At 42.6% G+C, this 14,377-nt stretch overlaps 1 protein-coding gene across 24 annotated transcripts in view; it reads right to left on the bottom strand.

The window, feature by feature from the left end:
• MADD (MAP kinase activating death domain) overlaps window positions 1-14,377 on the bottom strand; it is a 174,555-nt gene that overhangs the window by 63,031 nt on the left and 97,147 nt on the right. For 19 of the 24 annotated variants that reach the window (XM_089675779.1, XM_089675785.1, XM_089675775.1 and 16 more), the window contains 6 exons: window positions 13,902-14,003; window positions 11,689-11,748; window positions 7,779-7,884; window positions 4,514-4,700; window positions 3,616-3,766; window positions 3,141-3,350 (listed from right to left, as the gene is read on the bottom strand). In XM_089675779.1, the coding sequence (XP_089531905.1) occupies window positions 3,141-3,350; window positions 3,616-3,766; window positions 4,514-4,700; window positions 7,779-7,884; window positions 11,689-11,748; window positions 13,902-14,003 (816 nt within the window). The remainder of the gene's footprint in view (window positions 1-3,140; window positions 3,351-3,615; window positions 3,767-4,513; window positions 4,701-7,778; window positions 7,885-11,688; window positions 11,749-13,901; window positions 14,004-14,377) is intronic. The other 5 variants (XM_089675787.1, XM_089675782.1, XM_089675786.1 and 2 more) reach the window with 2 other exon arrangements.

The following is a 14,377-nucleotide window of genomic DNA, read 5'->3' as shown; positions in this document are numbered from 1 at the left end:
CATAAGCAGCAGGAACTGCCTGATTGAAAGGGGAAAGCGTTACATTCCTTCAGACATTATAAATGACGTTTATTACTTATGATAATGTTACATCCCTGCTACTTAAAGACATTCATCAAAACTTCCACCATCTCAACCACACAACCAGCCTATACTCAAACAGTACACCATGATTACACTGCCAATAGAAACCTCACCATCAGCCTTACTTCCACAGTATTTAATTGCACATTCACATATACACAAGACAAACCTTAGCATATTTTGTTACCAAGTATCTACACTAGCCAACTGGATTACCAACAGTATATGTCATCTATATTGGCATATGACCATTTAAACTGCACCTATTCTGATAAAGTACCATTTATATAACTATACCAGAAGAGTGACTACACGGATATCTACAGGAAACTATTTACACTGCACTTAAACTAAAAGGAGTGAAGTCCACCAGCTTTACTACATTCATGCTAAATACAAAACCTTTCACACAGTCTAAATGGTTAGGACTTCCGCCCAGCAGTACTAGCGTTGTTTGTTCAAATCCCAACCACGGCACCACCTGCCTGGAGTTTGCATGGGTTTCCTCTGGGTACTCCAGTTTCCTCCCACACTCCAAAGACATTCTGGTAGGTTAACTGGATCCTGTCTGTCTAAATTGTCCCTAGTATGTGTATGTATGAATGTGAGTTATGGACCTTAGATTGTACACCCCTTGAGGGTTAGGGACTGATGTGACTGTAATATATGTGTGTGTGCGCGTATATATATATATATATATATATATATATATATATATATATATATATATATATATATATATATATATATATATATATACACACACACACATACATACATACATATACACACACACACACACACACACACACACACGTGTACATATGTGTGTGCATGTATATATATATATATGTGTGTGCGTGTGAGGGGGTGTGTGTGAGGGTGTGTGTGAGGAAGTGATTAATATCTGAAATGCTTTCAAGCCTGAAGCAACTTCACAGAGTCAGGAGGAGCCTGGAGGACAGAAAGCAGCTAGTCTCGGCTTTAATTCTGACACCACTTCCAACCCACCTTGCAACAGTAATGGCAGAGACTACAATAAGCCCCTCTATGCAGCTAACCTTCCCTACAGTAATAAAAAGGCTGATTTGTGAAGGCTGATTTATCAAGGCTGATTTATCAAGGCTGATTTATCAAGGCTGATTTTTCAAGGCTGATTTTTCAAGGCTGATTTTTCAAGGCTGATTTTTCAAGGCTGATTTTTCAAGGCTGATTTCACACAGGAACGCAGAGCAGCCGGAGCGCTTTACCACTTTGGCAGCTCTCTGTTCCTGGCTGTAGTAGGGGGCAGTGTGATGTGTGATTTAGTGCATAGCAGCTTTTTGTTGTTTTGCACAAACTTTATGTGAAGTGAACAAAACGCACGCTTCATTCACAGCAATGTGCGGTGCTACACATTGCCAAACGGTTCGGCATGGTGCGCTGTGATAAAATGCAGCATGTCTGCATTTTAGCGCAGCCCTAGGTTGCTTTGCAGTGCGAACTGGACACAAAGGAAACAATTGTTTCCTGTGTGTCCTTGCAGTGACAGGCATTTTACAATGCAGTAAAACGCCTGTCATGCAGTTTGTGTGAATTCACCCTAAACCTGGAGCCAAGGTTGAGCTACTGACAGATCCCATGGCTTCACCTATTTGCTCCAGGTTCCTGTAAATTGGCCTAATAGCACCTTTATTGGTACAGTGAAACCATACCTGTTTGTGTTTGTTATAACAAAGGAGAACTGGCTGCACCAACTAGCTACTGCCAAGTTCAATGATTATTAGCAAATACGTAGAAAGTTCAATTGTTGAGGAGAAAACTCCAAGCTAAATAAATTATAAAGAAAAAGAATATGAGAAGTGAGTGACATATGAACACCTCTGTGTTTGGACTAGTCATCAGTTTATATGTAAGAGAATCTGTTCGGTTCTTTGGCTATACTAACACTATTAGTGAAGTACAGACTGTTTGAGGTCCCTAAAAGTATCAGTTTATAAACTTTCTAGGAATCCCTGTTCCTAGCTGAGCCTCTGCAATCTAAGGTCAGACTGTATACAGGGCTTTGAACTTTGTTAACGTGACTAAGCCCGGTCCTCTGCCATTCTATATTTTGCTACTTTATGGAGCAGAGGGGCTTAGCAAACAGAGGGTGGGTTAATGCCATCTTGACTAGAAGTGTAATGCAGGCTCCATCGCATCACAAGTGCCTAAAGCTAGCAATATTTGTTTTCTTAGCCGGTCCAAAGAGGCGAAAGGGTTGTTTTAAGGTCCCAAGGCCGTCACATCCCTACCCAGGGTCCTGCAGCAACTGTGCAACGTTCCACATGTCTTAATTGTAAAATCTACTCCCTCATACAATGCAGAAGATGCTGCAGCACCTGAAGGACAACTGATCTTTTTGAAAGAACAGACAAAAGCTTTTACCTCAACCTCACAATTTATAACCTGGAAGTTTTAAACTGTATCCAACTGTTGCCACAATTACTCTTGGTATAGACCAGGGGCCTCCAAACTGCAGCTCCCACAGGCCAGATGTGGCCCTTTCTTGCCTTTATCTGCCCTCTGGGGCGCCATTCCTTTCGCTGGCACCAATGATTGGGCACTATCCCTCCCACTGACAACTCATTTTTTTAAATCCCATTGACCACCAAGCCTTTGGCATTGTTTACCCCCACTGATGCCAGGGCATTTTCTGAGCCCACTGGCCACAGGTGGAGCCCCCTAAAGTTTGGAAGGCAGTAAACGTGCCCTTTCTTTCGAAAGTTTGGAGACCCCTGGTATAGATCATGCATTTTTTCAGCTACCTGCCCACTTGTTTTCCTATCTAACAATCACTGATTCAATGCCACTAGGACTGAATATGACCCGTCTAGTTACCATACCAGGAAGGTGGAAGAGATTACAGTTATAGGACAGACAAAAAGAAACCTTTAAAGGACAGTGTGACCATGAGTTGAAACAGAGGACGGTAATGGGGTGCGGCAAGGAGCGAGCAGTGATGCCGGAGGTGTGAGATGCGGTGATACCCTGAGAGCGTTGCCTCATTGTACCCTTTGCTTCTGGTCTATACACACCAATGGAGGCCACAAAATTCTCTTCCTTCAGACTCCGTGTATCAAACTCTCGTGCCCCCCGGCCCGCGGAGCCCGATGGGCGGGGAAGGAGCTGCTGGGGGGGCAGCTGGGGAGTGGGTCTAGTCTCTCCTCGCTGAATGGTGATAGAATCCCTAGACACGGGTGTCACAGTGCCATCGGCAGAAGGACTGTGCTTCCTTTTCTCAGGTTCTTAAAAGAGAGGAGTGGAAAACATACAAGAAAGGGAGAAGGAGATTGAGGGACAGCGAGGTAGAAATATAAAGACAAGAAGAAATGTAAGGGTACAGCATTAGAAGGGGAACAGCAAAGGGAGGGAAAAAAAGTGAATGTTATTTAGTAGATTGTAAACAAGTGTTAATAGAACAGTCTAGATAACACAAAGCACCTCCAATAAAAAAAATACTACACAAGAACATACTACCCTGCTATTCAGTACAGTCACAGTAGGACATACCTTTATTGTAATAATGAGTGTGAGCAATTTCCAATAAGCTGAAGATACTAGCCATGCCCCCCAGCCCTGCGTTGGCATACGATTGCTCCAGGCTGGACACTGTACACTTCAGCATATCTAGCATGCCCTTGTATACTTTCCTGCTGATTTCCTACAGAAAGACACAGAGAAAAGAATGAACTACTGAAAGGCACCTTGCTATAGCGAATGACACACGGTAATCTGAAGCAAGGGATGTGTCGGACCTCTGCAAAGACACCACTGCTTCCACACAGAAAGCAAGGATCCTTCTCTACAGCATGCTGGCAGAGGACAGGATTTTCTGCTAAGGATGTGGCTGCTTTCTAGGGAAAACCAACTGCAAGACTCTGCACACCTTTTGTTTTGATGGCCTGAAATGTATTTAGCTGACTTAAAGCATAACTAAAGATTCAGTTCTCACCTGTCCAATGGTTCCCTCCCTGGATCCAGTATCTTCTTCCGAGTACTGGTTTTCAGCCTCTTCATTGGCCAGTGGGGAAGGACGTCACTTCTGAGAAATGCACAGAAGCTACTCATCCCAGCACTCAGACCAGCCTGGCACTTGAAGCTGAGCTGCACAAGCACAGCTGAGTTTACAGCACTGGAGGAGAATACAGCAAGTAGACAGGCAGGAGCATTTTACTGCAAAAGAGACTATGTCACTTCCACAATGAAAGCCTGCCTGCTCACCATTTCTTAAAGCAAAACTTCAGTCCTCCTTTAAACTGAAAGTTCATTTGGGTTTTAAAGGTCTATACATAACAGCATTTTATTTTTCCCATATTGTACTCTTAACTTCTACCAAAATGCATTTTTACATGATAAAAGTTTGACATCATGGAAAAAAAAAAAAATGACAAGGTGATGGGAAACTCACCACTTCCTGGATTACATCATTGCGAGCATCCTCTTCTGTCTGTATGGACCTATTTAGTTTGCTCAGAACAAAAACACGCAGCTGCTCACTTTCCAATAGGCGGCGCACTTTTTTCATGTTCAGCCAGCCTACTCCTTGTCCTTCTAGGACACTCATTGCCACCTCCTTCAGAAACTGCTGGTTCTCACTGCAAAAGTAAAACAAAAATAAAAAAATAAAAACAGGAATGGTCAGTCACTGAATACACAAAAATTAAAGTAGAAGGCAAGTAAAAAACTAACTATACCTAAAGCTACTCCCACCCCCATTCTAAGCCTATTCCATCTACCCTGTAAAAGGGAAGAGGTCTATACATGTGTACTCTGAAGTCGCTCCGGTCCGGTCACATGATCGCGTCCCAGCGCTGGCTTCAGTGAAAAGGGACAGCCGACAACGGATGCCCCATACTAAGCTTATTAGTGGCATAATCGCCCAGTCTGCAGCCTTTTTTGGTGAGGTTTCCTCTTCATTGAAGCCAGCTGTTGGCGAGATCATGTGACAGGAATGACTTCAGAATAGGTAAGTATAGGAATCTTTCCTTTTACAGGGTAGATAGAAGAGGCTTAGAATAGGGGTGGGAGTAGGTTTAGGCTTAGTTAGGTTTTCACTTGCCTTCCACTTTAAAGTGGAGTTCCACCTGAAAAAAAAAATAAATAAATAAAAAAAGTCAGCAGCTACAAAAATTGTAGCTTCTGTTTTTTAAAATACAGACACTTACCTGTCCCTCAGTCCAACGGTGTCCTCACCACGGCTGGTTTCACCAGCCGTCTTCTCTCCCTGGCACTGGCATCTTCAAAGTGGGCAGCCGGCTGTGACAGCTTGTGGCTTCACAGCCGGGTGCACACTGCGCATGCATGAGTAGCGCTGTGCTTTGTGAATGGCCCCGTAGTCTTCTGGGGCCTGTCACGTGTTCCAGAGGACTACGGGGAGGGAGGACAACTCCCGTTTCTGATTGCCTAGGGCCCTAGGCGATTGCAGTGGAAGTGGGAGCGGGTACCTGTCAAATTTGGGTACCCGCTTCCCCAAGGTGTGAATCCTTAATGGAGACCGGGGGACAAAGGCTTTAAGAGGAACTTTCCCTTTTGGGTGGAGCTCCACTTTAAGTGTCACGGTTGTACATTTCAGAGGGTAAGACCTGTAAATAAAAAAATTACATCTGACAAGTGGAAATGTGTGGCAGGTCTCACCAAAATGCCATGCTGTTTACAACCTGCTAGAGGGGCACAACTCTCCTTGGAAGGAACAGTTCTCGCTTTCAAACAATATATTCCTATTTTGATTGTGCTGACCCAGAGGTGACCTTCTAACCTGATTTAGGCTAAATTCACATGGGCGGGCAGGGAAGGAGGAAAGTAGGAGGTCTTGTGAGAAGCGAAGAGTACGGGTTGGGTGGTATTTGGGTATCAGGTCGGTGAGGTAGTTTGGGGCAGCGTTATGAATGGCTTTGTACGTCAGTGTTAGTAGTTTATAATTTTATACGTTGGGCAATCGGAAGCCAGTGGAGGGAATGACAGAGGGGGGTGGCAGAAGCGGAGTGGTTGGTAAGGTGGATAAGTCTGGCCGCTGAGTTCAGGATAGACTGAAGCGGTGATAGCGTGTGTTGGGGTAGGCCGGTGAGGAGGGAGTTGCAGTAGTCCAGACGTGTGATAATAAGGGCGTGAGCGAGTTGTTTAGTAGTGTCTGGGGTTAGGAACGTACGTATCTTGAAGGTGTTGCAAAGGTGGAGCCTGCATGAGTTTGCCAGTGATTGGACATGGGGTTGGAAGGACAGGCTTGAGTCTAGAGCAACACCTAGGACTTTGGCTTGCGGGGTGGGACTGATGGTGGCGTTGTTGGTCGTGATGGAGAGAATGGGAGGGTGGGGGGAGGGGGTGCGGGCTGGGGGGAAAATCACTTGTTTTCTATGTGCCCCATTCTCACTGCAACATAGCCTTCAGGTGTAGTACAGCGGGATGGGATAAAATGCAGACATACTGAATTTTTTTGACAGCAAATAGAAAGGAACTGTGCTGCTGTACGGTTGCATTAATGAAGCATCACTTCATATAACGATGACAAGAAAAAAAAAAAAAAGAAAAGGGAAATAGTGTAATGTGCTAACACTTGCATCATACTGCCCACTATCATGCTTCACTGCAGCCCAAAACAGATAGCTGCTGGCACGCCAAAACAGAGCATTTAGCATGCAAGCAATGTGAATGGACGCTAAATGGCCACAGTGTTGCCTCTACTTTTTTTAGTCTGAGCGTTGCTGTAGAGAACATTTTAAGAGGTGGCTATCAGGCCAGGTTAAGGTGCTGCCAGATAATCAGAGGAACAAGAGCTATAGGGACAGTTTTTTCAACCTTTGTTGCTCATTTTACCCAACAGCAGACGGCACGGACATATGTGTTGACAATTGAAAGTAGGTAGGTGGTCTTTTTCCTGTTCCTTGGGGGCCCCCTCAAGATACCAACGGTCACACCTGGACACAGCTACGAGATCTCGGAAAGTGAATGCACTCAAATCACCTCAGTTGCGATTGCAAACTCTTCAGTTTTATTGGCATAACATCAGGGTTATTATACTGTAGTCTTTAGGCAAACACACCCTCAGACCTTCCAATCAAATACGTGTACATTGTTTTACCTTAACTCAACAATTATTTGTATGAGGTTTGCATTTTCACTCTTCTGCTTTATCTATCATACCATATCTGCTCTATCGCCCAGACCATGGCTGTAATCTGACCTAACACCCAAGTTGTGGTTAAAACTTTTCAGAAGTGAGAGTAAACCTTATCTGCTTTTTTGTACGGTTTGCAAAAACACTCATTTCTACATGAAGCTGACAGACAGTTTTGTTAGTGTGCACATATCTCATATATGTATATTAAACTAGCATCTTGTATTAGTGTATACAAAATGGATTCAGTTATATTCCATTTAATCCTTTCAACAATGTCACCCAATCTAGCTGAAAAATTCTCTATAAAGAGACACTCTGATCACTTTTTATAACTGTCTACTTTTACAAAAAGTTTACATTAGCAAAAAGAATTACAGTTTCTCTCTTGCCACTTAAAATAACTACCTTATTTCTATAATAAGATCAGTACACACTTGTCAGCCACTGACAGAACGCTTTGGCATAACAGTTATCACTTGCATATTGTTGCTTTTTATATCCTTTTCTATATTATTTTAATGACAAAATAGTTTCGCAATAAAAGAAAGTATAGTCCTACCTGGAATTGTTCGCTCTACCCTGTGGGGAAGGAGATTCCCGCTTTACTGTAGGGCTGTGTTTTATAACTGAGGATTTCTGGTCTACCAAAGCACGCCTGGTGCTGGCTGCAAGGGAAGAAATGAAGATGGAAAATTACACAGACATTCAACAATATAAAACCGAAGTGACAAAAATCTAGAGAATGAAAGTGAAAAAAGGTACAGCATAGGAAAAAAGAACTAAGAGGTGAATTTAAAAATCCAGATTATTTATCTTTTCCATGAACAGACAGTATTCCTTGTCTATCAAAGATCCTGAAACAACTGTCTGTGTTGCCCCATGACACCTATGAAGAATTTTCAGTGCACGTGGCCAATTTGTACAGTGGCTGCATTCACTACATATAGTTTGCTTGTACAGTGTGCTCCCAATACATGGAGTAAGTCACGTCTTGCTGCTCTCTAAAGTAGAATGTAAACTGCCCTCCAAAACCTGCAGAAAGCCTTATGCAGGCCATAGACGGGCCGGTTATTGGCTTAATTGTTGGCCGATAAACAAAAAAAAACAAAAAAAAAAAAACAGTCGGTGCCATTGCCGATGCCGCCACCAATGTCCACAAAAAACGTCAGTTTTTCGTGGATTTTCCAGCATGACCGATAAAAATAAATGAGAAGATCCACAAAAAACAGCCGACGGGCTGGCCCCACTAACGGCGTGAATATCGACCGATTTTTTGTGCGGACAAAAATTCGGCCGATAAACGACCCGTCTATGGCCTGCATAATCCATGGTGACAATCATCTTTATTTTCACAATATAGCTGTAGTGGTGTTGTTGATCCTTTCAAAGTCTTGTGAACCGATAACGTCCTCTGCTTTGCGCCTCTATCAGTTAGCATTGTTCCCAGCTATCTCTGGATAACAAAGCCCCTTCCCCACATATTATAGAAAAGGAAAATAGGGAGGAGGGGGCATGTGGCATTCTGTAGTCCTAAAATACTTTGTCGTAGGGTAACCAAGTTTCTCCTAGCGCTGGCATCCTACAACTGGCATAAATTGTCAAGTGAAAAAATAGGGGGGAAAAAAAGTGAGAGTAAACAAATGCAACCTCAATATCTAAGGAATAGTAAGTAATCTGCAGTATTTGAAAATTTTCTTCTTGGGTTTAGAGATGATAGAGATAACCAGGAGTTAAATAGGAAAAATAAAGTGATTCTAAAGAGGTTGTTTTTTTTTTTTAACCACTTCCTGTCCGGCCCATGTATATAAACGGCTGGACGGTGACAGTGCTGGATCAGGTGGCCGTTTTATAAACGGCCTCCCCGCACCCTGCTTGTGCGTGCTCCCTGGGAGCATGCAGCACTGCGATCCGGTGCCCGCTGTGTCCTCCGACACAGTGGAATAACAATCGTCAGCCGGGACCTCTGTGCGAGGTCCCAATCATGTGATCACTGATTGGCCAATCAGTGATCACATGCAGAGTAGTAAGCAAGATGTCACTTCTGACATCATTGCTTACGTGTGAAATCTGTGAATGACCAATCACAGCTCACACAGTAGTTCTCAATGGCTGCAAGAATGCAGCCAGAGAGAAGGAGAAATGATTGCTTTTACAGCCTTTATGGGTGTAAAACCAATCAGTGAAAAAAAAAAAATCTTCATCACCCCCCACAAGTAGTACAGTGCCACCATGCTAGGGTGACAGTATAATAAAAATAATATATATATATATATATATATATATATATATATATATATATATATATATATATATATAGTTTAAAAATAATACATTTTTGTTCATAAACTAATTTGGGTTTTTTTTTTTTACTAAAAAAATAACGGAATAAATTTTGGACAAGATTTATGATGAAATACTATTTGCTAAATTTTATAAGAAAAAAACTTTCAGCGTTTTTGGACATTTTCATTTACATAGCAAAAAAAATAAAAATTCCAGTGGTGAATAAATACCACCAAAATAAAGCTTTAGCTGTCTCGAACAAATGCTAAAAAATTCATATGGGTACAGTGTTGCATGCCCGCGCAATTGTCAAAGTGTGATAGTGCTGAAAGCTGAAAATTGGCCTGGACAGGAAGGGGGTAAAAGTGTCTGGACTGGAAGTGGTTAAATAACAAACATGTTATGCTTACCTGCTCTGTGTAATGGTTTTGCACAGAGCAGCCCTGATCCTCTTTTTGGGTCCCCCGGTGGCAATCCTGGACATTGTCCATTCACACACATACCGCACGGCTCGGCCCCATTCCCCACTGTCTCCCCATTGGGTTACTGGCTGTGATTGACAGCAGCAGGAGAGAATGGCTCCTGCTGCTGTGTGAGCCAATGAAGAGAGAGATCCAGGAGAGCCGCTGCTTTCATGCACAATCGCTGGATTGAGATGGGGCTCAGGTAAGTAAAAGGGGGAGACTTGGGGGGGGGGGGGGTGTGCTACACTCAGTTGTTTTATTTTTTCCCTTAATGCATAGAATGCATCAAGGCAAAAAACCTTCTGCCTTTAAACAAAATTTTGCTTTCAGCTTTGCGTCAGTAATTATCTATAAAAAATAAAAAGATAGGTAGTTCGCATAGCTGCTCCTGACAGCCACAGCTCACTACAGTGTGTTCATTTTTGTTTATATTTTAAAGTAGTATTCCGGGACATAGCTAATATTAAAACTGCTGCCTCCTACCTTCTAACATTTATGCTAACTCACCTATGGAAGAAAGATCTGTATACTTACCTATTTTCAGGCCATTCTGGTCATGTGATTTCACTCCTCAGTGTTAGCTAGCGGCAGCTTCATGGGAGAAGAGGAACCGCCAACAATGGATGGGCCAGATGGGCCAGAGTAAGCCTATGGGCAACATTACTGCTAAAGTATTAAGGACGTTGTCAAACACTCTCTACTCTCCCCTGCAGCACACGCTGCCTGATACGGGAGATCATGTAACCAGACTGGAGTGGCCTGAAAAATCAGATATACAGATTCTTCTTCCACAGGTTAATTATTACAGGCCTTGGGGGGAGGGGGCAGTTTTAAGATTATATAAGAGATCCTGAAATTCTCCTTTAACAAGCACTGGCTGAAATGCCTGTTACAACCAATTAGTGTTGAAAAAAAATGCTGACACCCACTCTACTAAAGGGATTAAATCCTCAGCTGTTAAACCAGCAATAGGCTGCAGCAGCTAAACCCATGGGTTTATGCCCAGCCAGGAAAGATTAACTAGTTAAAGCAGAACTAGACCGCTGCTGAAAGAATGGCCTCCCCCCGTCCCTCCATCTTAAAAGCTCTGGCACATGTGCATTTGCACCTCCGGTGTCTTCCAGGTATCTGGAACCTTGCAGAGCCCAGCAGCACAAATGTCCACACATGGCAGGATTTCTGCACATGAGCACACATGCTTTATCATAGGTGGTTTATTCTGACAAACACACTAACTTGAGCTGGTGTCATGCTGTGAAATAAAGTACTCTCAATTCTTACTCCCAACAGTTGCCAGGATGCGGTTAGGATTTGCATTTTCCCTTTCATACTGTCAGAATGAAAGAAAGCTTTAGGTTACTATGGGCAACACTGACAGTTCTTTCTTCACACATTGTGATCAGTGAGCCCCACTGAGTTGTGGCCAATTTCAAATTCACCACTCAGAACCAAAATATTAAAAAGTAGGAGCAAAAAGGGTAGAAAGAACATGGGTGGGGGATTATCCCGGCTACCCATGACCTGCAAGAAACATGGACGCCTGATAATGCGGTCACATGACTAGAGGGACGTGACCAAAAACTATAAAACGACCACAACAAGTGAAGATCACAAGGCACGGTGTGTGAGAAATGGTGACCAAAGAGAAGCACAAAATGGTAGGATGGTAGAGAGGATGTTAGGAGTGGAATCACATGCAGAACTCATTCTACAGGCACCCACCTTCTGCAGGGGCGGGACCGGAGTCTGCAATAATCTCCATTATAGTATTTAGCCCAAATACTGGGACGAAAAATGCAAGGTTAGTGGCAACCAATCAAATCAGTCAAACAGCTGAATCCCTAAAAAGATTAATTTCCTACAGGGATTTTTTTCTAACACAGAATAGCTGGTTCTGCAGAGATAACTACAGGATAGACAGCAACAACATAACAGGAAGATGCGCTAGACACATCAATGCAAGCCCTGTAATAATCTGTAGGAGGACTCATTACCCCGATACTTGAGTTACTGAAACTAAAATGTCCTCAATATTTATCACTACAAACCCCAGGGCTGGACAAACCTCACAAGGCACGTTGGTAGGGAACCTACAAACATTTCCATGGTGCTTACTTCCCTAAACCAAAACATGCTCACTGGTTCCCCAAATATGTCGCTTAGCTCCTAACCTGGAGTACACTGTGCCTGAATTTGTGCCCCCAAACACAATATATAGCCAGATTTGTGGAAACCTGACCAAGCACCTATATGAGCTTGTTGCACAATCCATTCCAAAATCACAGGCATTAATATGAAATTGGCCTTCTTTTGTAGCTATAAAAGACCTCCAAACTTCAAGGAAGGCTTTCCACAACATTTAGGTTGTGTCTGGGGGGAACATGTGCCTATTCAGCCAAAAAAAAAAAACCTTTGTGAGGTCAGGTATTGATGTTGGATGAGAAGACCTAGCCTACAATTGGCATTCTAGTGCAGTAGTGTTGGGGGTCAGAACTCTGTGCAGGCCACTTGAGTTCCTCCACGCAAACTTCATCAAATCACATCTTTATGGAGCTGGCTTAATGCACAGAGGCGCATTCAGGATGAAACAGAAAAATGCCTTCTACAAAGTGTTGCCATGAGATTGGAAATGCAGAATTGTCTAAAATGTCTTTGTATGCTAAAGCCCATCAGCTAAGACGGATGTCTCTGTGCTTTAATTCGTGCAACAGGGCTGGAAATGTGCTCTCAAAAAAGCTCATAAAATCTGAGATGGTCAGGGGTCCAGAAATGTTGGCCATATAGTATACCTCCCATCTAGACATCTCAATATATTTGAGTAGGTGTGGACACTTACTGTTTGGAATTTTAAACCTTATCCTGTAAGGTTAAACGAGGGGGCAGATTCCCAAGTGATGAAATGGCAAATGAGATGGCCAATGGTAATTCTGTACCTACAATACCTGCGTGTGTTTGGAAAACACTGTAACAAGTCCCAGATTATACAAATCAAACCAACGTGAACTTAAATGTTTTTATATATCCACAATGGACAAACTAAAACCAAACAGAATATTTGGGTTTTGTGTAACATTTTTGAGTTTATTATTCGTTCTCCAGTTTTTATAAATAATCCCCATAGGGTACCAATGTCTTTGGACGTTCCCATTGCAATACCAGCTTCTGCTAGTAGGTTACTCTGCAGATGAAATCTAAAAATCATAGCTTAAGGTTTCCCAAGATGTGAAATTGGAAAAACCTGCCTTACAATATTGGTTGAAAAGAAAATTCAGTTCATGGCAGGTGGCCCTTTTTTATTTCATGCTGAGAAAGAAATAACTATGTGTTCTTCTGCGAGAACAACTGCACAACAGATAGAGACACAAGCCACACAAAGAGGTCAGGTATGGGGACCCATGTAACTTGATCCAAACAACCTTCACACAACAGCACACCTACATAGGGCAAAAACAAGCACATTATCGCACAAAAATGGATGTGATCTTGGAGACCTCTGAAAGCTCAAGATCACAAAGATTCAATACCAACCTTTTCCCAATTCCCCTGCCACTTTCTGCTGGTCTTTGACCCCAAGTGGACGGAGCATGCAGCAGTTTTTAAAAAAGAAAAAGGGTGGCAAAAAAAAAATAAAAAAAACATAATAGTGATCACACTTGACTACACACATGTAAGCAAACTCCAAGTCTACAAAAAAACAGGGAGAGATAAATGAGATAATGGAATGATTAATGTAACATGAGAATCCCAAACACTGCACTTACATTACAACCAATACCATTCCAACATCCATATTTGCAGATGAGAACACTTACCTTTCCAGTGTAGAAAACAGTCCTGTCAATGCATTTCCTGACCCAAAGTCCTAGGTACTTACCTTACAAGCTGGGGTACAGACTAATTCCTTATGCTTCTCCTATTCTCAAAAGAATGCTTACCTTTAAAATTAGGAAATGGGGTCGCCTTATCCCGGCCACTCTTGTTTGGAAGCGTCAAACTTGACAGACTGAAGCTACTACTATGACTTTTATACAGATTACCTGGAAAAGGAGACAAGGGTTATGCCTCGGCACAGGCTGCGTTATTAAAATTCAAATTACAACAAGAACCCTGTTCTTAGTGTTGGATAGAGTAAGGAAAAGTAAAGTTCCATACAATCTATAAAAGCCAAGCTCATATTGGAATAAAACTGATTATGCAGTCAAGGGGCTACAGTAGGTTAAAATGCCTTGCAGCTTTATAAAATGTTATTTAATGTAATTGCCATACCTGTGGGCCATTTGCAGCACCCTCAAAGTCTGTCTGAAAAACTCCCACTGTTAGCATTCCTCGTTTCTGCCTTGGTGCTAGGACACCTCATGCATGGAGTGCTTGCTCCCAGCAAGAGAGAGAGGGCTGTGCATGTGCAGGTTTT

The sequence above is a fragment of the Staurois parvus genome, unplaced genomic scaffold (assembly GCF_062004578.1).
Source record: "Staurois parvus isolate SC_StPar_1 unplaced genomic scaffold, SC_StPar_1.0 ptg000159l, whole genome shotgun sequence".
NCBI classification, from domain to species: Eukaryota; Metazoa; Chordata; class Amphibia; order Anura; family Ranidae; genus Staurois; species Staurois parvus.
The sequence above is the reverse complement of the archived record's forward strand: the minus strand, read 5'-3'. Positions and strand labels throughout refer to the sequence as shown.